Here is a 20,797-nt window from a genome sequence, read left to right as displayed (position 1 = left end):
ACTTTTTGGATACGATATTGCGAAAAGGGTGATTTTTACTGCATTTGGACGGACTCTACCTCTGCCAGAACCGAGACAGCGGGACCTCATCTCGGAACTATCGTGGAGAGTGAGGTTTCAAACGGGGCTACCGGGAACCATTCGTTCGATAGCCTCGTTGCGTTACGGTGTGTTTTTGTTGGCCCACCACAAGTCTAGCATTTAGGGTAGCATGGCTGTGTAGCATGGTAGCATTATTTCGGAACAGATCGTCCCACACATTCGCAATGTTAAATTAAATCAGTGTATAAAAAACATTGCATTTACAGAGGCTGAAAACAGATCAGAATTGCTCCTGCTGTGTCCGCTAAGGTTTGAAACTAAATTCTCCTTGTAAAAGTCAGTCTCGATAAAATACATCTATGATATTCTTGATCCATGGCTATAATTCTCCTTTCATCTTCAACTATATCTGAGTAATCACCAGAGTAAACAACACTCCAATGCAGTTGCCCAAGCGTTTATGACACAAAAAGACAGATTGATATGTTTGTGGCAAACATCAACAGTGTGACGTTTGTGTGAGATAATAATAAGCCAAGGGCGTTTCTTTGCTCCACTGTGCAATGTGCATAGATCTCCATTCTAATAATATGTCTGGCTCAATATTCCTTCACCTGCTCTTCTAACTATCTGCCAGGTTGGAAGTATTGAGCTACACCTGCTCCAGTGTAGTTCGTTTTGTAATGAGGGCGGTAAAGTAATGTTGTAAAAGTATTTATTGCATCAGTTGCAATAAAGTATTTAATGTAATGGTACTGTAATGACTGCTTGTGTGATTGAATGTCCACACTTTGTTGTTACTCAACTTTATTACATGACACTAACACAGGCTATTATCTGGTCATAGCCCACACCAGCATAAATAACGATCCAATACTCTTGAGAACAGTATTTCCAGCCGCAGAATAACAGAGGTAGCAGGATGGAGAGAGACACTTCTCCCTGGGTACTGGGAGAAGATATAACATACCGAATCCCAACCCTGCACCCCTGCAGCTGCCAAGCGCAGACTCCGCAGTGGACCCCCAGATTAGCCTGGAATCCAGTCTGATTTGCTCCGGAGCGAATCAGCCTGGAATCCAGGGTGCCCCCAGATAGCTGTACAGGTTGCATCCATGGTTGACAGCCATGAGTGATGGGCAGGCTTGCACTCCTCAACAGTGATTCTCAAACTTTTTTGGCTTCAGTACCCTCCTTTTTCTGAATCCAAGTACCCCCTTGTACCTGACTACAACATTTAGCAAAATCCATCAAAAGTACAGTTTATATGTAAATGTGTTACAAAATCAAATCTTTATACCTGCATCTGTTTACCCAAAGTTTGTTCATGTTTTATCATTACAAAGTAAAAGACATTTTTTTCCATTTTCACTTTCTCTCACATACCCCCTCTGCATGCCCCCAAGAGGAAAGAGGAATAGCAAATGCAAAGATCAGTGGAAATTACCACCCAAATCATGTCACCTCTGAATATATTTTAGGGAATTGTGGGGGCATGTATTCAACTAAATTCAAACAGCTTAGTTGTATCTGTATGTACATATCCTATAAACTGACATTTACTTTCTTTTCTACAGGACATATAAAGGCCTCATCAATGACTGCGCTTTGGTCAAATATCGTTGCTGTTTTGCCACCGGTTGAGACACAGTTTCCACTCGAATTCAGTGAGAAAGTGGAGTCAAGTGTGGTGGAGTTGCTCAAACGATCCAGGCAGCACCTGTACAGTGACACTTCAGGCGCAGATTGTATGCTAAATGCTCAGATCATAATGGACTATTCATGGGAGAAACTCAATACGGGAACATGGCGTGATGTGGACAAAGAGTGGAGGCGTGTTTATTCCTATGGCTGCTTGTTCAAAGTCTCAGCCTTGTGTCGCCAGGAGCCATCTGCAGAAATGATCGAACAGGCCATTAGAACTTGTGACATGGGCTTAATCATGGGTGCAGCCATCATGGACAATATCCTCCATGTCCTGGTCCAAATTCTACAGAGTGAATTAAGGAAATTTAGGAAAACTACTAAGGAAGATGATCAAAATGAACACTTTTATGCAAAGGTCAATGCCTATTCTTTATATAATTCTTATTTAAAAACAAAGTGTCTGTAAGTTTTAATTGAGGTCAATCTTATATTTAATTCCCTGTTAAAGTGACATCGAACACTTTAAAATTAAATAAGAATTCCAGTTTGGATTTCACAGAGATTATAATGGCGCCTTTGTCCGAACCTTCACCCAAAAGCTTGATTTTTCTGTATTTAGTTTCTTATTTTATTTTTTGCACACAGCTTGAAGCTTCCAGTCATTTTACTTCAGTGGTTAGTGTTCTGTTGATGTTTTTCCTGTATTTTTGGATTTGATTGATCACATCAGCAGGGGGGAGGGACAACAAAAACACACAAGACACATTTTACCCAGTAGTCTTTTAGCCATTTCTAACCTTTCATTCCTATTTTGGGCAAGTCATTATTCGTGAACATTTTCAAATATTTTCCTAACATTTTCAAAACTATCAAAAATGGCACATTACAAGCTCACAACATGTCACTTACTGATGCGTTATGAGCTTGGTTATTATTATATAGTTATTTGTTGTACGACGAAGTATATAGGGCTTCATTCCTTAACCATGGCACCACAAACATAGAATATGTTTTGCCAATTCTGTCTAAATAGAAACATCTCCTCTTTATTTCCTTAACAGAAATTGAAGCTTGAATGCCCACCTGTTCCTGTAGTCGACCAGGACTGTTCAATGACTATTCCCCGGATACGCTGTCCTTCACTGGAGGGATTCAGGTCAAATTACCTGCTCCCCTTAAAGCCAGTTATTTTAGAAGGGATTATAGACCACTGGCCAGCACTCAGGAACCACCTTTGGAGGTATTTATATTACACACGCATTGTCGCCTTCAATTTCAGGGTGTCATTACATAACATAGCTACCTACTACGGTCATGGTGCCCTGACTTGCAAAAATAAATGTAAACAGCTACAGTAATTACAGTCAGCCTTAGCTAGCCAGTTAACATTTTGTGACTCTCAATCAAATCCCATTTTATAGTCATGTGGTTGTCTGACAACACAAACAGAATATATCTGTCTGTCATTTAATGTCACTATGAATTGAGTACATAAGGAACCCATTTGAAACAAGCCGTTAGGCTTTCATGGGCTTTTTAATCCTATTTCGTTGACCTTGTATTTAAACTGTACTTTCATGTGCTTTTCCTCTGCAAACGTCTAAATAAAGTATTCAATCAATCAATCAATATGTCAATGACAACCCCTGTGGCATAATGCTAGTAAGCAAGTAATCACAGAAAGAAACTACATTTACTAGTAGGATGGTAGGATCAGTAATTTGAAGCAACCTTAAACTTTGGCAGAATGTTAGGTTGTGTAGCTACCTGGGTATACTATATAAGTATACATAATAAAGTTTGTATTATGTAATATATTAACTGGCATATTCTGTTTCCCCTGCTGAAAAGCCTAGAATACATAAGATCTGTAGCTGGCTGCCGGACCGTGCCTGTTGAAGTGGGATCAAGATATACTGATGAAGAATGGTCTCAGACACTCCTTACTGTTAATGAGTTCATTGATCGCTATATTTTAATAAAAGTAAGTATATCCTTATAAGGTCATTCTCACTCAGTTGGTATTGTGTATCTCATTTCTTTTTTCATGTGTTTTCTGTTTTGTTTTGTTTTTTTGCGGATCAAACTTACCAAGGATGGAGTGAAAGTTTCAGGATATCTTGCTCAACATCAGCTATTTGACCAGGTTGAAATCTTTGCATGTCTTGCACTAATACATACTATACATACAAGGCTTAGAATTAAACCAATTTCACATGTAAAACTGTAATGCCATTGTTTGTACATCCATGTTGGAAACGATTTGAGTCCAACAAGATCAACAAAGGAGAATGCCAGTGTTTTATATGTCTGATTTCTTGGATTATTTCTTTCATTGTCTCCGCCAGGCCGAAAGGCATGGCGAGAGAGTATGTTTTGCCCCCTGTCCGTCCGTCCGTGTGTCCGTGTGTGTGTGTCCGTCTGTGAACAGCTAATCTCCGGCACCGTTGGCTTCGTTACACATGATCTCTATAGTCATGGGTCAAGACTGATCTGTTTGATTTTTCATATTCCATCCTGATTGGCTACGATTGACATCTAAAGTTTGCATGAATGGCTCGTATTGAACTAAATGCCGCAAATCATGAACGCAGTGTCCAATTGCCGTGAAACTTTGCACACACATTCACACTACGTTGAGGAACAAATGCCACCCTTTCAACATTGCCCTAATATATAGAGCCACCAGGAGGCCGTTTTTTACAAAACTTGATTCATAATGCAAACCGGTACATATTATCTCTATAGTCAAGTGATCAAGACGGATCCGTCCGATTTTTCAAATTCCATCCTGATTGGCAAATTCAGAACATTGCTGGTCCACCTGACCTGGCGGAGACCTGTGCTCCAAGGAGCACTTTTTCTAGTTTATGCTCAAATGCAGGGCAGTTCTAAAATAGTGCATGCATGTGCAGCACAATCCATGCACAATGAATTATGAATTTTTAATTTTAAATAAAGTGGGATCATCATATTTTATCATTCAGATTTTTACAGCATGAAATATTAACAGAAATTACTTAAATAATCTAAATGAAGGAAATATGCACAAAAATGAGACCACTGCTGATACCTAGTAATCCCGTAGTTATGTAATAACAACCATACATTTTGATAGTATTCCTATCTCTTGCAAAGCTAGGAGAAATACCAACTTACTGATTAACTTGAAAAATGTAATTATCATTTCAACATCAGTTATAATGAATTCAAAACAATGTTGATATTCTTGTATTCTTGAGAATATCAATTTTATGATCTCTTAATTGTATTTTATATTAATAAATCAAGCTAGATCTGTACACCACTTATTTCTGCCACAATTGTAGTGAATTTGTCTTGGCTAATTTTCCCATAGAAATGAACAAAATGACTGTTATTTAATTCATGGCACCAACCTTACACTTCAAACAACTTTATAAATCCCACTAGGGGCAATTAGTTTTGAGCTGCTTATTCACCAAGAAACACAGTAACATACAAACAATACTCCAAGGAGCTAAATGTGGAATAATATTATCTTAAACTTTCCCAAAGGGTAAAAATAACATATTAAAAAATTAAGAAAGAAGAATATTTTTAAAAAGTAAAAGTAAAAAACTACGGAGCATTTAAAAGTTTTGTTGCCGAGGGGATGAGCGATTTAGAATGGTGGTTACTTTTACAAGCTGTAGCCCCCTATGGCAAGACAAATTTCACTTGCAAAAACATTTCCACGAGAAGCCAAAATGCTTGCAGCTTTCCAGAGGATTTGTTGCTTACAGAAAAAATAACTCTGGTCTCACCGTCTGTTTGTTTCCATCCATTAACTGTATTTTATTAGAAGCACATATTGTCTAATTAAAAGTGGCACGATTGACAGTTTGATCTGTGTGATGTCTTCTTAGGTACCAGAGCTGAAAGATGACATCTGCATTCCTGATTACTGTTGTCTTGGTGAGGGCGACGATGATGATATTACTATAAACGCATGGTTTGGGCCAGGTGGTACGGTGTCCCCCCTCCACCACGATCCTCAACAGAACTTCCTAGCACAGGTAATACGTTTACTGTATTAACCCATTGAGACCTGAAGCCGATTCTACATGTCTCCTAAATCCCAACAGTTTTCTGAAAAACGTATGTTTCTATATCAGTGGTGCTCAATCTTTTTCATGTCAAGGACCCCCAAAATGATATGTTTTTGGCCGCGGACCCCCATAAAAATATCTTGTTCCAGGGACCCCCCAGAAGCAAAGATTTGAGTTAAAAAATGTTCGCTTTAAAAATATATATTCAAAGATTTGCACACATTTTCACGATTTTTCAAAAATAGCAGATCTACAAGCTCGTAGCGCGGCACTCGGTGCTGCGCTATGAGCTTGTATATCTGCTATTTTTGAATAGCCCAAAGTGTAAAATAATGCTTTTTAGCTCAAATCTTAATCCACGTCTTAATGGGTTAACTTCATGAAAACATCACACGTCAAAGATTTCTCTGGGGATTGTGATTCTGACCATTTTCTTTCATGCGTCAGGTGGTTGGAAGCAAGTACATTCGCCTATATTCTCCAGAGCACACAGAGATGCTCTACCCTCACCAATCACTGCTCCTTCACAACACCAGTCAGGTAGGACAGTCTGTCTATAAAGGCATACATGGCTGGCCTGTAAATCGTTGTTGTCAGGCAGAAACCTTGTATCTCCATATTTCAACATTTGATGTATTTATTTTATTTTTTTCATTATTGTTTTGTAAATAGTATCCTTCTTTGTTGTGAGCTTGTGGATCAGCAAATGTTTTGTCAACTGTTTTCACTGGTTAAGTGTGTCTGTGCGTTTCATAAATATTGAACCAATGAAAAGTATTAATCAGAGCTTGTGACTAAATACTAACTACATAGGATCCTTTGGAACACAGCTTCTTTTTTCCATTTCATGTAAAGTAACGGTTTTGGACGTACATGGTTTCCACCCTGACATGTATGTAACGACAATGTCCTCAATGCAGGTGGAGGCGGAGAGTCCAGACAAGGAAAAGTTCCCAGACTTTGTTAAAGCTCCCTACCTGGAATGTGTCCTTCGGCCTGGGGATGTTCTGTTTATTCCTGCCCGGCACTGGCATTATGTTCGCTCCTTAGAATTGAGCTTCTCTGTGAGCTTCTGGTGGTCCTGAAGGTAGTTGAGAAATAGAATGTGTCATACTATTTGAATACGTTTGGAGTCAAGTGAAATGTAACCACTCTTGATTATCACACAATCAAGCACACTGATAATAATATAGATATGACCAGTTACTCAAATATATCTGGATGAGAGTACTTACTTTCGAACTAAATGAGAAGATCTAAGTGAACTAAAGTCGGCTATTATTTAATCTAAGATGCAGCTGCAGTTCTATCACTAAATTGAAAAATGTGTATCTTTCGTGGTTCAAAAATCAATACATCATTGAGGCAAGTGTCAAAGACTTACATGGTCAACAAGATTAGTTTTTGTTGTATATTTCATATTTTCTAAGTAATCATTGAAAATATAAAACATTACTGTGTTTTTATCTAAATAAAATATCGCAAATGTTTCCTCATAGCTCAAAGTCAGTAGCAGGCTCCATACATGTGGTGACACCAGAGGTTGAGGAAACTGCTTGGTGATGGCATTAAGATTTGTGTTCTCTCAGGGTAATGGTTAATTTCTAGTTATCCATAATAAAACAAATGCCGATGATTTATACAGTGTGAGTAAATGTTTTATGTTAAGCTACACACTCAAAGCTTTGTTGTCAATTCAGTGGCACAATTGACTCAAGATGACACAAAACTGCTTACTCATTATAATGCAATCAATACTCAATTACCAGTGAAGTCATATGGTACCTCTGGACCTATAACCTTTTCTGTTCCACTAAGGCTCCTTTGATTAATGGCCTCCTAATTCTTGAAATAAATCTGGCAAATATAGACTAAATCGAGTAGATTCACCTTGTTCTGCAGTATAATAAAGTGCATTTTGCCTGTTATAATAGTTGCTCTGAAAGTTACATTACATTAATATATAGTTATCTTTATTTGATGTGTGCAAAACATACTACAGTATATAGGAAAATCCAGTGCTTGATACATGGCTCAAATAACATTTATTAAATAACTTAATTTAACTGGAAGAAAGATTATTGATTTATGTATTTTAAAATGAATTACTTGCAGAATGTGCAAATCCTGTCAAGCAGAGCGCCATCATCTGAGCTATATGTGTGTTTGAGAGATATAATATAGCAAATATAACTTACTGTATAAATGCAATACCCAATATATACATTTGAGAGATTTATTTATAAAACGGTTTAGGCTGTAGAAAAACATAAATGCTTAAGTGACAAATTGACAATACATTAATATGCAAAATATAAAAAAGTATAGTGATTGTCAAACATTTTCCATTTTCTATGACTAGAACAACTGAGATAATCTAACCTATATATATATTAAAAAAAAATTAAATTAAACAAAATGTATTGTGAAGATCTGCTATTTTCACTATGTGTACTATAGAGGGGCGGGCTGAAGTGGTTAATACAATATCCTTGATGTATACTTTTCTTTTAACTCACAATTAATCAATTGAACAGCATAAAAGTTCAAAGGGATTCAAAACACATTTGCATCAACAGTGTCTGAAATAAAATCCCTGAGCTGAGAGCAATAAGAGATAACATGAGAATCTTAACAAAATGCACAGCAAAACCAGAGTAGAAAACAACATTAATTATCATTAGTAGTGTATCGTCTTGTATTAGAACAGCAAAAAAGATGTGCAAATTTCAAATCAGGTCTTGAAATGTATAAGAATGCAACTCCACCTTGACATTTAGACCAGGCAGGCAGGCACATGTAGTCAATCCTAAACATGTGTAGTGTTAACATAGGTAGAGTATTGACTGCAGTTAATAATCAAAAACACTGCTTCTCGAGGGACCCACAGGGTTCCTTGAGTTATGGGTTTTCCTTGAAATGAAGTAGTCTGAGAACCACTGATATAAAACCACAGAACAAACATGATTCTCTCTGTGGATTTCTCTCCTCAATTCTGTCCGTTCCACTGAACTGCCAGCACTGAAATGGAAGGTGAATAAGCTAATAATCTTGCAGATCTATAGAGGAGTTTTGCATCCTCTCGACCAGGAAGAAGCTCAGTGTTCCAGTGAAGCCCAGGATGACCATGAATAGGAGCTGCCATGTCAGGAGTAGATAGCCACTGTAGAAGAACGCCACCGCTGCAAAGATGGACTGACAGGAGGGAGCAAAAGAAAGAAAGAAAGGCGGTTAGGACTCAGTGTTGGAAAGTAATTAAGTACATGTACTCAAGTACTGTACTTAAGTACAATTTAGAGGTATTTGTACCTTTCCAATTTCCAATACTTTTACTTCTACTCCACTACATCTCAGAGGCAAAACATTTACTTTTACTCCACTACAATTATTTGAAAACTTTAGTTACTAGTTACATTGTAGATTTACTTTTGGTACTTTAAGTACATTTTGATACCAATAAGTTTGTACTTTTACTCAAGTAAATTTTGAATTCCAGACTTTTACTTGTAACAAAGTATGTCTACATTGCAGAAGACCACTTTGCTAGAGGTTTGGGTTGTGTAGTTACCTTGCCATGATGTAACTCCAAAGGTGGACAAGTAGTACAAAATAATTGCTCCCATTGATTAGAAATAGATAATTCTAAATATACTCCTCATTGACTTACATTGTACGGTAAAATAGCTCTCAAAGTCACACTCTTTCTAATCGATGGAGGAATTATTTTTGATTTCTTGTGCACCTTTGGAGTTACATCATGGCAATGTAACTACACAACCCAAACTTCTACCAAAGTGGTCTTGCCCTTTAAGTAAAACATTTGAGTACTTTTTCCACCACTGACTGAAGCTATCGGTTCACTTCTTAGCAATTATTCGATTACATTTAGATTAATCAAATAATGTAGAAGTGTGTTTTAATTGTTTTTGAAAGATCAACAAATCGATTAACACTTAAGCATTATTTTATACTTCGTCCGTCACACAATGGTGTCATGAAAAAATCGTGATGCGACGCATCGTGAGCTTGTCGAGTGGTCCTTTCAAAAGTTTTGGGTATTTATTTGGAAACATTTTGAACCCGTTCACTACAGTATATGGAATGCCAAAAATAGGGTTTGATTATTAATCAATTATTTTATGTATTTATTTATTTTTACCTTTATTTATACAGGTGAAGTCCCATTGAGATACCCTGTTATTAAATGATCCAATATTTATTAGTTTTTTAAAAAACAATCTATTAAATCGATCAGTTCGATTTAATAGATTATAAGAGGCAGTTATAAATTCATTTGGGATAATCGTGCGATTGTCCATGTGTCACAGAACACGAACGGTGAAAGGAGTAAAACCTGATATATTAGCTTTTTTTGAATGAATGGCCTCCTTTATCATACAAGAGTGTTGCACAAAAGTAGTGAAAATAGCAGATCTACAAGCTCACAAAGCCTCGCAATGCGCAAGGCGTTTACTTGTGAGCTTGTAGATCGGCTATTTTAATTATCTTAATAAAAAACGAATGGTTTTGGACATACAAGGTTTCCACCACACCGACGATATTCTCCGTTTAGTAGGCATAATGTACAGTAAACTTGAAAAAGAGAACATGAGCAGTCTTAGAGTCTTTGTACAGTAGGTAGTTCTCCAGTAACTTGACAAAAATCACCAGCACTCTCTTAAATTCCTTTTAGGCTGTCTTTATTTATTTAATGACCCAGCAGCAGCAGCAGCGGACATTTCGGCCGGAGCCTTCCTCAGCATGATTAACAGGATTATCGCACTGAGGAAGGCTGCAGCTGAAATGTCTGCTGTTGCTGCTGCTGCTACTGGGTGATTAAATAAATAAAAGAGCCTAAAAGGACTTCAAGTGAGTGCTGGTGATTTTTGTCAAGATAATGTACAGTAAAATCATGTTGATTATGGAAATGTTGCCGTTGTTCTTTGCCAAATACACAGTAAAATCTTTGTGGCTAATGTTTGTGACCATAGTAAATTGTTTTTATGTTTTTCTTCAGTTTAGTTTTTAGAAAATATTTTTTAATTACGGTATTCCTGTTGGATCACAGTAGAGTGAAGAAAAGTAAAAGATGGAGAGGTGAATTTGCTATAGCCTAATGTATACTTCATCAATGGTGTCGCTTGCAGAAAATAGCTAGTCTACAAGCTCAGAACACAATGATTTGACAAACCTACAACTCAATTCAACTTTGCTCATCTCCATTCACAAAAATAGTACGCTTAATACTAACTCAGGGTTACCTGGATGAATTTGAAGATGGCAAAAGCAGGTCCACTTTGCTCAGCATATGCTCGGCCCAGTATGCTGTACAGTTGTGTGTTGAAACAGCTGTCACCAAGTCCAAGCAAGAAGCTACACAGCATAGCAATGGACACACTGAAAGAAAGGCAAAAAAGGCAATTAAATGGCCTGTTGTTCGAATATGCATAAATTGACAAGACTATTTGAGAATTAAACTACCGTACCTCGGTGTAAGATACGGCCGGTGCTGTGTGCTGGTTTTGAACACAACTGGGGCATCATCAGGTATGTTGAGGAAGATTAAATAGAAGGCAATGAAATGGACAACCATTCCTAGAAAGACCACAGAGGTCCGTCGGAAGCGATTGTTCTTGCACATGAGTCCAAAAAGCCCTCCGCCTGATGAGGATACATACAAAATCAAAACATGCTGTCAGACACAGGATTTTAAATCTTGCGTTGCCATATGATCGGAGATCTCCACCTACCTATGGTGACTTCTACTGTAAATGTAAGCTAGTTGCGAGAATGGCGGCTAACAGACTGCTTTGGAAAATAAATCCTGTCACCACCTCAATGAGGGATTGCCCTATGGTCTTTTTGCATTGGTTCACAATGCAGTTATTTCTGCTGAAATGTCCTAATTGTTTTTCAAGATTTAAGTTTTTTATTGGTACATCTAAACAATAACACATAAAAAAGGAATAATTCAAGAATAACAGTAATAGAATGACAAAGTGTGTTGGTCCTAGCACACTTGAGGTACTTGAAGGTAGTGTGCAAGGTTCCTACTCTTAAAGTTACACATATGTACATGTATCTTTATATGTATGTAAAAAATGCATAGAGACATGCGACCGCAAAGTCAAGTTTCCACCCAGTAGAAGCAACTACATTGAACTGCCATTGATGCCATGAGACATATCAATAGGAAGAGATCTCTTATCATCTGGAGACGAGACTCCAGGATTTCAGTCATTGCATATCCTCAGAATAGCCTTAACTTACGTCTATCAACTTACCGACTATTTCTCCAACTCCTACCACAATACCAGAGATCCCAATCAGGCCTTTTGCTTCCTCTCCAAAATCTGTAGTTGCCCCAATGCAAGTTCCATACACGCCACTGTAAAAAGACAACTCCAGACCTACAGAATGGAGGGGACATGCTGTTTGCTGCAAGCTTTTTTGGGAGGGTGTTAAATTATTTAATCAACGTATTGTTGAGCACTCTTCTTTCTTACCACTGTAGGCCATGCAGCAGCTCAGGAGCAGTATAGTTTTAGACTTCAGAAGTTGTAGGATTGTCCCTGAGGATAAACAGAAATATTAGACACTGTTTTGAATGGCTAATAAACACATTATAATAACTATACAGTATAATTGCAGTGCAGATCAAGATGTTTAATGTATCAAGAGTCTGGCAAGATGGGGCAACATCACTCATCTGTAAGTATATTCAAATACAGCTGACTTAAAAAATGTCAATATCCAGATAAAAGGTCCGTCAAGATTCTTTGTATACAATGATTAGTGTAGCGTTCCATCCAACTTACTGAATTCTGACTTGGCATCTTTTACAGCAGTGTTTGCTCTCTGCTTATACCTATACAACACACACAAAAAAAAGTTATATCCTTTGCAGTATTCACTAAACTCTACTTGCTGGTGTATCGTAATAATAATAATCATAAAATGGTAACTTTGTTGACAAAGTGCTTTAGAAAGCACAAATGAGGAATAGTTCAAAGGAGTAGGACAGTAGGTACTGCAGTGTGTGGAGTCTTTTGCATTTGTGTTCAGTGCATCTACTGTACCTTCTGATACCATGCTCAGTCTACTGTGCAGAATGTGTGTTGCAGCATTAACAGCAGTTGTTCTCAAAGTGTGGTCCGGGGACCCTCAGGGATCCCCAGCTAAATGACTGATAGTTGAGAAACAAATGGACCTCACAGATGTGTAACTCCAATTGTACAAATGGAACCACTAGAGTTAAATTATCACTGAGGATTGTACAGCATAGATTGGGGTACCAGAGATAAAATAGCGTATGAAATGGGGGTCTGTGGCCTAACTCGTATCAAACTGGGCGTCCTTGAAATGAAATTGTTTGAGAATCACTGTTGCCGAATACAAATATTCACTCACATCATGTGAACTGAGAGTAAAGACTGTCCCTCGTCCTCAGAGAGCATGTCGTCCTGGTGATCTGGCCTCCTCAGTGCCAGGAAGCTCAGTGTACCAAGTACCGATGTCACCAGCAGAGATAAAAATATGTTTTTTCTGCTCCTTTCTGAAAGAGAAGCATTCGACTAAATGGTGATTAACATCTTAAAACTACTTAGCATGAGTACAGTCAGTACACAGTAATATCCCCAGTGTTAACGTGTCCATTTGTAATTCAGAGAGCGTACTTATGACTTTTAACCCGTTTCGGGCGGGAACCCCTATTTGTAACTACAGTATACCTTTCAGGACGGGAACCCCTTTTGGGGTTCCTGTTGCTATGTACAGTATATAGCAACATACATTTGTTGTAATTTTTGAATAAATATTTGAAGTTTTTGAGAAAACTAATGTCAGGATTTAGAAGGTGTTTTTAGAATCGGCCTCAGCAATGGGTTCCACTACACTACAAAGCCAATATTGTACTGTTTACTCCACTACATTTCTTGGAAGGGAAAAAGTACATTATGAATTAACCACTTAAGATAAACAGCAGATCTGCAGATCTACAAGCTCACTACTGTTGTGAGCTTGTAGATTGACTCTAGTTTAGTAATAATATTTGACCAGAATTATCTATACTTTGACTCAAGCACTGAGTACTTTGTCCACCACTGCTCGTTAGGGTCCATTTCTAGTCCCATAAGGTTCCATTTTTAAATTTACTGAGTATTCTACTGTGTAAAAAAAATATTTTTTAAATAATCATATTATTTGCCTGTATAATGTTTTCATTACTTCTTTAATTGAATCCTACCTGATATTTCCATGCTTCCTTTCCAATCAAAATAAATGTACAGATTGCCAAACACCATGCTGTAAATGAAAAATGTATAATTAATATATAATTGTGGCTTATTTAAATAAGCCAGAATTATGCAGATCATCATTCTCATAAATATTCTCTGTTTCATTGGTGGGTGTATTATATTGTTGCTGTCGGGTGGAAACCTTGCATGTCCAAAACAGTTCCTTTTTCATGATTATTTTTAAAGACATTTCTCGACGAATTGAATACACAGGACCACAATGGAAATGAGCCCTTTGGGCTTTTTTGTGTTATCCATGTACCTTTTTTGCAAACTGTTAATAAAGTATTCAATCAATCAATCAAAGCCTGACACTCAGCCTGAATTTTCATTTCATTTCAGTCCATGAAAACTGTCTCAGTGCAGCTGTTTTCTGAGATGGGGAGTGGCCAAAGTGGGACTCTTTGGCGATTGGTTCATACTGGATCATCCCCGTCCCCATTGGGCTGGTTAGAATTTCAACCGAGAAAACCCCACCTTCGACAGCGTCACCATAGAGTTAAGAATAAGCACCAGACCTCTGAAGCGTGACAAGCGATTCAGGAGCTTGAGCCAGGCTAAAAGACATTGTAAAATAGTGGGGAAAAAGCCCATCTACAAGCTCATAACGCATTGTAAGCTTGTAGATCGGCCATTTTCACTACTTTTGTGCGACACTCTTCACTTTTGTATGATGAAGTAGGGTGTTCATTTATGAAAAAACATAAAAAGTTGAAATATGGAGATACAAGGTTTCTGCCTTACAGCAACAATATGTTAAATGGTCATTAGAAATTGTGTGAAACATTAAAATAGAAATTTTGTAAACTATTTTGTGATTGTTATGCTGCATAAATAAATAAATAAAAACACTACCACTCCTAACACTTACTGTACCTGCACTGTAAGAGAGCCCAGAACATTCCTGTGTTCCTGTTGATAGTGGATGCTTCTGAGTTCTCTACCAGGAAGTGTCCCTGAGCTGTCCAAAGAGCTGTAATGAGTGAAATGAAATCAAAATTAAGACCAAAGTCCATGTCTCACATTAAAAATGGCCTCTTTAAGTTCATACGGTTCCTGGTGATGATTTAGGTAAGCCATACTGACCCTGTACCGTAACAAACACAAAACCCTGCTTTATTATCCCTTCCACAAAACATGAACAAGGAGAGCCAATAATAATAATGATAACAAGAAAAAGTGCTCCTCGGAGCACAGGTCTCCGCCAGGTCAGGTAGGTTATTGTGGAACAGCAATGTTCGGAATTAGCCAATCAGGATGGAGTATGAAAAATCGGACAAATCCATCTTGATCACATGACCATAAAGATAATGTGTACCAATTTGCGTGATGTTTGGACGAAATCTGTATGAGTAGGGCTAATATAAAAAAAACGGTTTCGCACAAATCGGCCTCCTGGAGGCGCTATAACAGGACAATGTGAAAAGGGTGGCATTTCTTCCTCGGCCTAGTGGGTATGTGCGTTCAAAGTTTCACGGCAATCGGACGCTGCGTTCATGATTTGAGGCATTTTGTTCAAAACGGACCACTTTTGCAAAGATCGGCCTCCTGGTGGCGCTATAACAGGCAGATGTGAAAAATATGTGAAAAATCCAGGGAGTGTGTGTGCACAGTTTCATGTCGATCGCGCCCACAGTGTTGGAGATTCAGATTAGCTGTCCAGAGACAGACGGACGGATGGACATGGTGCAAAAAAGTCTCGGCCACGCCTTCGGCCTGGCAGGGACAATAACTTTACAGAGCACTTATCAAACGGTCACACAATGCTTTGTTTAAAATGATGATGATAAAATAAATGACTATAAGGATACCTCTCATGTCATTGCAGAGGATTAGAGTATGATGACCTTCAACTAATACAGGTTATGCTGTGAACATTCATCAAAGTATAACCAGCAGACCCTGAATACATTATCTAACCCCATAGGATTTGAACATGCCTATGCTGTGTAAGCAAATACTATTTGATCTTTTCTGTGATAGCAAACTAGTTGTCTGGGGAAATATGCCACATTGCCACAAGCACTGAGCTTACATGCTGAATTATTTCACCTCTGAGCAGTAGTGTCTACTGAGCACCAATTGAAGGTGTCCTACTGTAACTTTCAATTTTGTGTCCTGGTTCTGTAGCGGTCTAGCGGAAGTACAGAGCTGCAGGAAGTTCCGGTAGGCTGGGCAACATGTGTCCCTGTAATTCCTGTACTTGTATAGATGCTTTCGGCAATAGTTCTTTTCCAGACTTTATCTCCTGAGAGATAAAACTGGGAACATGGTTAATGTGGACTGAGAAATTAAGCCAGCTCAAACAGACCCAGCTACCCACAGCATGCAAAATCAGTGAAGAGAATGGTAAATAAATTATGGTCTGCATTTCTTTAGCGCCTTTATCCTTTTAACCTTCCTCAACGGGAGCAGTTATGTGCTCAGTATCTTGCTCAAGGACACTTCGACAGAAGCCAGGAAGAGCCAAGTAGTAGTAGTAGTAGTAGTAGTAGTAGTAGTAGCAAAAGTGTGTTTTGAAGAAAATGCTAAATGGCATAACATCTTGTTAGGCGGAAACGGCCATTGGCTTGTATAGGTTGTTGTGTCATGATCCGATAAATCCAGGGGAAAATAAATGTTGATTGTATGACCTACAGTTCAAGAGTCCTGTAGACTCTATAGACAAAGCTGAATTCGAACCCCTAGACTATAGACTGGTTCAAATCCGGCTTTGTTGAGTGTCTATACAAACACAATTGACCCATGTTCGGGGGAAGGGAAGCCAAGCAGGGAGGGTGACATTTGTCACTGCACTATACTCCTAGGGGGCTGCGGCGGCACCTGTCAGCAGGGAGTGTTGGGCGGGAGGAGTAGGACAGAAGCTCTAGTCTACGTCCTCCCGTGGGGACTCCTCACTGGCAAGTGAGACAGTGGGTTACAACAGCAGTGTCATCACACAGGCTGTGTGTGGGCAGGAATTAATTGGCATACCGATTAAATCGGGGAGAAAAGGGAGTAAAAAGGAAATAAATAAACAAAATGTAAAGCGGCCTGGTATAGCGCCACGATGAGGCCGATTTTAAGAATTGGGGTTCCTTGGCCTACTGGCAGCCTGCTGCATGAAATGTTTTATGCTGATCGGTCCAGCAGTTTCCGAGATTAGTTGCACACGGACAAACACAAACAAACATAATCTTTGCCTCCCAGCCTGGAGGAAATAGTAATAGCCATTCATAATCCTATTGATAATAATGGAGTTTGTGTGCATCTTCTCATTCATTAACAGCCTATACATGAATGTACTGTATATCACCATGAAAACTGCTTCCAATGCTGTGACTATAGCACCATTAAAACTGCTTCTAATGCTGTGACTTCAACTGCAAAAATGAAACAATAGTAGCTACTTTAACAGCAAAAACCAGTAGGAGCTATCCTGTGTTATCCCATTCAAGTTCAGCATAATCTGGATTGAACAGGTTGAACAGGCGCTACCTCTAAACGGAATGCTTGAAAAGGTTGCCTGTATGTATGTACACATTATACATATTTTGAGGTAGGTGACTCCTGAAACATTGACATTTTTATGGTCAATGTAAAAAATAGGTGATATACACTATATAAAAAAATAATAAATGCACAGCCCCACCAGTAAGCATCATATCTTTGAACAATATAAGTAAATAAGATAAAACACAATAAAGCCTAAGAGCTTATTTGTGGTTGTTTGGGTGTAGGTGTGTTTAAATCAGTGATTCTCAAAGTGGGGTCCAGGGACCCTCAGGGTTCCTTGATGGGGTTCCAAATGGGCCGCTACAGGTCTGTAACTCTTAAGAGTGTACAAATACGGGTCCATGTGGTTCCATTGGTACTCTCTCAGAGTTATGGGGGTCCTGATTTAAATGTTAGTGTTTGAGTGAGTACGTTGAGCACATTAGTGTAAATTGAACTTACTGGCAGCTCCTATTCCAATTAGTACGGAGGTGAAGTAGAAGGACCATGTTGATGGGATGATGAACACAGCTATGTAACCACTACAAGACAAGATGGATAATAGTGATAATGTTCCATTATTATAAATGTGCGGGAAAATATCACATGGGAAGTATATTTACCTGTAAAGCATACCACTTAAGAACATAGAAAGCCGTGGTCCAAGTACTGCAACAACCGTAGGAGCAAGTAAATTTGAAAAGGAAAAAACTCCATAGATGATTCCAAGGCTGTTGAGGAGAGGAGAAAACCTTGAGCATATATTTAAACATACAGTACAGTATATAAAATCCTCAGTAGTAAGAGATTAAAGCTGCAACTTAAAGAAACATTATTTTAACCAATCTGTATGGTAGAGTATGTTAATACATTTATAATAGTACATCTGTACAGGAGGTCAGAGAGGCAAACCGGTGACTTTCTGATTACCAGACGACCTGTCTCTCTCTACCCACTAAGCTATGGCCACCACCTTATGGATTGCAGCTTTAAATTAACAAGGATTTACGTGCAGGCTATAGCCTATTTCAGTGGTTCTCAAACTTCTTAATTTCAAGGACCACCAGTTTGGTATAGGGCTGTAACTATCAGTTATTTTCTGAGCGATTATTCTATTGATTCATTTTTCAATTAATCAAATAATATGTTATAGGGAAGCACTTTGGGGGGGGGGGGTTATATCTATGAATCGATTAACCACTTAAAGTGTAATTTACACGCAACGATTTTGTGCAGAAATAGTGACAATAGCAGATCTACAAGCTCACAACACGTCGCATCACGTTGTGAGGTTGCAGATCTACTATTTGTACTATTCTTAAAACATTTTGAAAGTTTTTGCCTATGACATCCCTAAAATAGGGATCAGTTATTAATCGATTATTTATTAAATTATCGATTTTTATAATCGATTAAATCAATTTGTTTAATTAACTGTTGCACCCCTTATGCATTAGGCTATGGGCCCCCATAATTCAGAGAATGTATACAAAATTGTGCACTCTCTCTGTGAGGGTCCATTTGGTTCTTAACAACGTAACAATCTTTTTGCTGGGGACCCCCTGGAACCCCCTCAAAGACCCCTGGGGGTCCCCGGACCCCACTTTGAGAACCAATGGCCTATTTAAATCAAACTGACATAGCCTACCTGTGGTAGCCACTTCCAGTGAAAGTATCATTCCCCAGACTTTTGATCACAGTTTGCTAGAAAGAAATGAGCAGGAATCATTAGAACTGAAAGTATATCATTCTCCAGACATTTGATCACAGTTTGCTAAAATAGAAAGAAATATAAATGCAGGAATCATATTAGAGCTGAAAAACTAAATCTCGGGTGATGTGTAATATGGGATGAGTGGTGGAAAGTGGTAACAGAGTATTTCTACACTGTGGTATTGCTACTTAAGTACAAAATGTGAGTACTTCTTCCACCACATGCATATTAGAGCTGAAAAACAAAATCTCGGGTGACGTGTATATCTATGGCAGGGATGATCACGAGTAGTAGGGTCGTCTGACAGGATAATTTATTTGAATGATGACGAAAATGAGAAACACGAGACGCGCCTGACTCAGGGTCCCGTCTCACACAATGCATGGACTGCTTGTTGTAGCCTCCGAAAAAAATGCTATCATTTTTGTCATATCGAAAATGAATCATCTATCACGTATTATTAACATAACTTCTAATTAAGTAAAACATTAATACAATAATAAATTGTGCCACATCTCTGTCAGAAAACTAATTTCTACAGGCCAGTCATTCAAAAACAATTGGATTAAAAAATATATCTTAAAAAATGAGACCAAGAAGCTTCCCAACCAAACTCAACAGAGTTGGGTTACACAGTTATTACAGAGATATTATAGATAACAACGTTTTGTGACTTACTTCAATGTTTCCGCAAGTCGTGAAGGCTGTAAAAATGAACAAAAACCCCACGCCTAAAATCACAACGTTGAAAGTTCTCCTGTCAGCCATGGCTTTTATAGATATCTTAACAAAAAAACACCCTATTATTTGGGTGATGCTGCTGCTGCCAATACGTTGTGTGGAAGAAGAGGCATTTGAGCTACAAAACGAGGCAGAGAGACACCCATGGGTGTGATATTTTCATTCAGCACGCTGCTGTAAAACATAACAACAACAATAGATCCAGGTTTGGACGCAGTCGAGCGCGTATAAAGTTCAACGTGCTGAGTTGACTAGGTTGCTATACAACAAACTGTTGAAGAGAATACGCGAAAAGGCTGTATAGAGCGCATGAGATGTTCACATCCAGTGTATTTGTGGCTTCATCAGCTCCCTTCTGGCTGATTTCTAGCATGACAACTTGTGACTTTGATTAAAAACGATGGTTCATCCTCTTTGCTACTGCTTCTCCAACTTCGTCTTCTTCTTCTTGTAAAATTGTGGGACAGAGTGGGCGTTGCTGCCTGCCAGAGGTGATGCAAGCAGATGCAAGGGATAAAATAGCCACGGATCACAAGACGGCATGACCGTCATGGATGGACTTCAACGTAGTATTTGCACGTTCTCCCTTTTTGGTTCGTACATCTACATAAACGTTTAAATTTCAAATGTAAAGTGCTTATACTATGGCCACGGATGTTACAATTATGTTCGGGCCCTCAAAAGTATCTGTATGTTCGGTGTTGTTCAATAAAAAGTATTTTAATCCGATCAGCGGACATTTTTAATAGAGTTATAATGTATCAGAGTGCATACACCTCCCAACGGGTCGCGTGGTTGAAAGCATATGAACA

At 38.4% G+C, this 20,797-nt stretch overlaps 2 protein-coding genes across 3 annotated transcripts; one reads left to right on the top strand and one right to left on the bottom strand.

The window, feature by feature from the left end:
* The first annotated feature begins 211 nt into the window (after positions 1 to 211).
* Positions 212 to 8,065, top strand: kdm8 (lysine (K)-specific demethylase 8). Of its 2 annotated transcripts, XM_084071611.1 has the most exons (8): positions 212 to 351; positions 1,620 to 2,104; positions 2,751 to 2,929; positions 3,541 to 3,673; positions 3,785 to 3,835; positions 5,577 to 5,726; positions 6,207 to 6,299; positions 6,680 to 8,065. In XM_084071611.1, exons 2-8 carry the CDS (start codon positions 1,640 to 1,642, stop codon positions 6,842 to 6,844), a joined length of 1,236 nt encoding a protein of 411 aa, XP_083927737.1. In that variant the 5' UTR covers positions 212 to 351; positions 1,620 to 1,639; the 3' UTR covers positions 6,845 to 8,065. The 2 variants fall into 2 exon arrangements, with proteins under 2 accessions (XP_083927737.1, XP_083927736.1); XM_084071610.1 differs by lacking the exon at positions 212 to 351 and having other exon boundaries at positions 1,489 to 2,104.
* Positions 8,066 to 8,167: 102 nt separating this feature from the next.
* LOC311055418 (UNC93-like protein MFSD11) lies at positions 8,168 to 20,399 on the bottom strand. The gene is made up of 13 exons (XM_084071609.1): positions 19,923 to 20,399; positions 19,179 to 19,234; positions 18,154 to 18,261; positions 17,993 to 18,072; positions 14,933 to 15,029; positions 14,005 to 14,063; positions 13,170 to 13,314; positions 12,578 to 12,627; positions 12,266 to 12,331; positions 12,044 to 12,169; positions 11,246 to 11,420; positions 11,021 to 11,156; positions 8,168 to 8,954 (listed from the first exon to the last, which is right to left on the bottom strand). The coding sequence occupies exons 1-13, from the start codon at positions 20,010 to 20,012 to the stop codon at positions 8,802 to 8,804; spliced, it is 1,341 nt and encodes a 446-aa protein (XP_083927735.1). The 5' UTR covers positions 20,013 to 20,399; the 3' UTR covers positions 8,168 to 8,801.
* Between the last annotated feature and the right edge of the window lie 398 nt (positions 20,400 to 20,797).

The sequence above is a fragment of the Gymnoscopelus microlampas genome, assembly GCF_963454915.1.
Source record: "Gymnoscopelus microlampas genome assembly, chromosome: 11".
NCBI lineage: Eukaryota > Metazoa > Chordata > Actinopteri > Myctophiformes > Myctophidae > Gymnoscopelus > Gymnoscopelus microlampas.
Note: the sequence above shows the minus strand (reverse complement) of the source record. Positions and strands in the feature narration are given on the sequence as shown.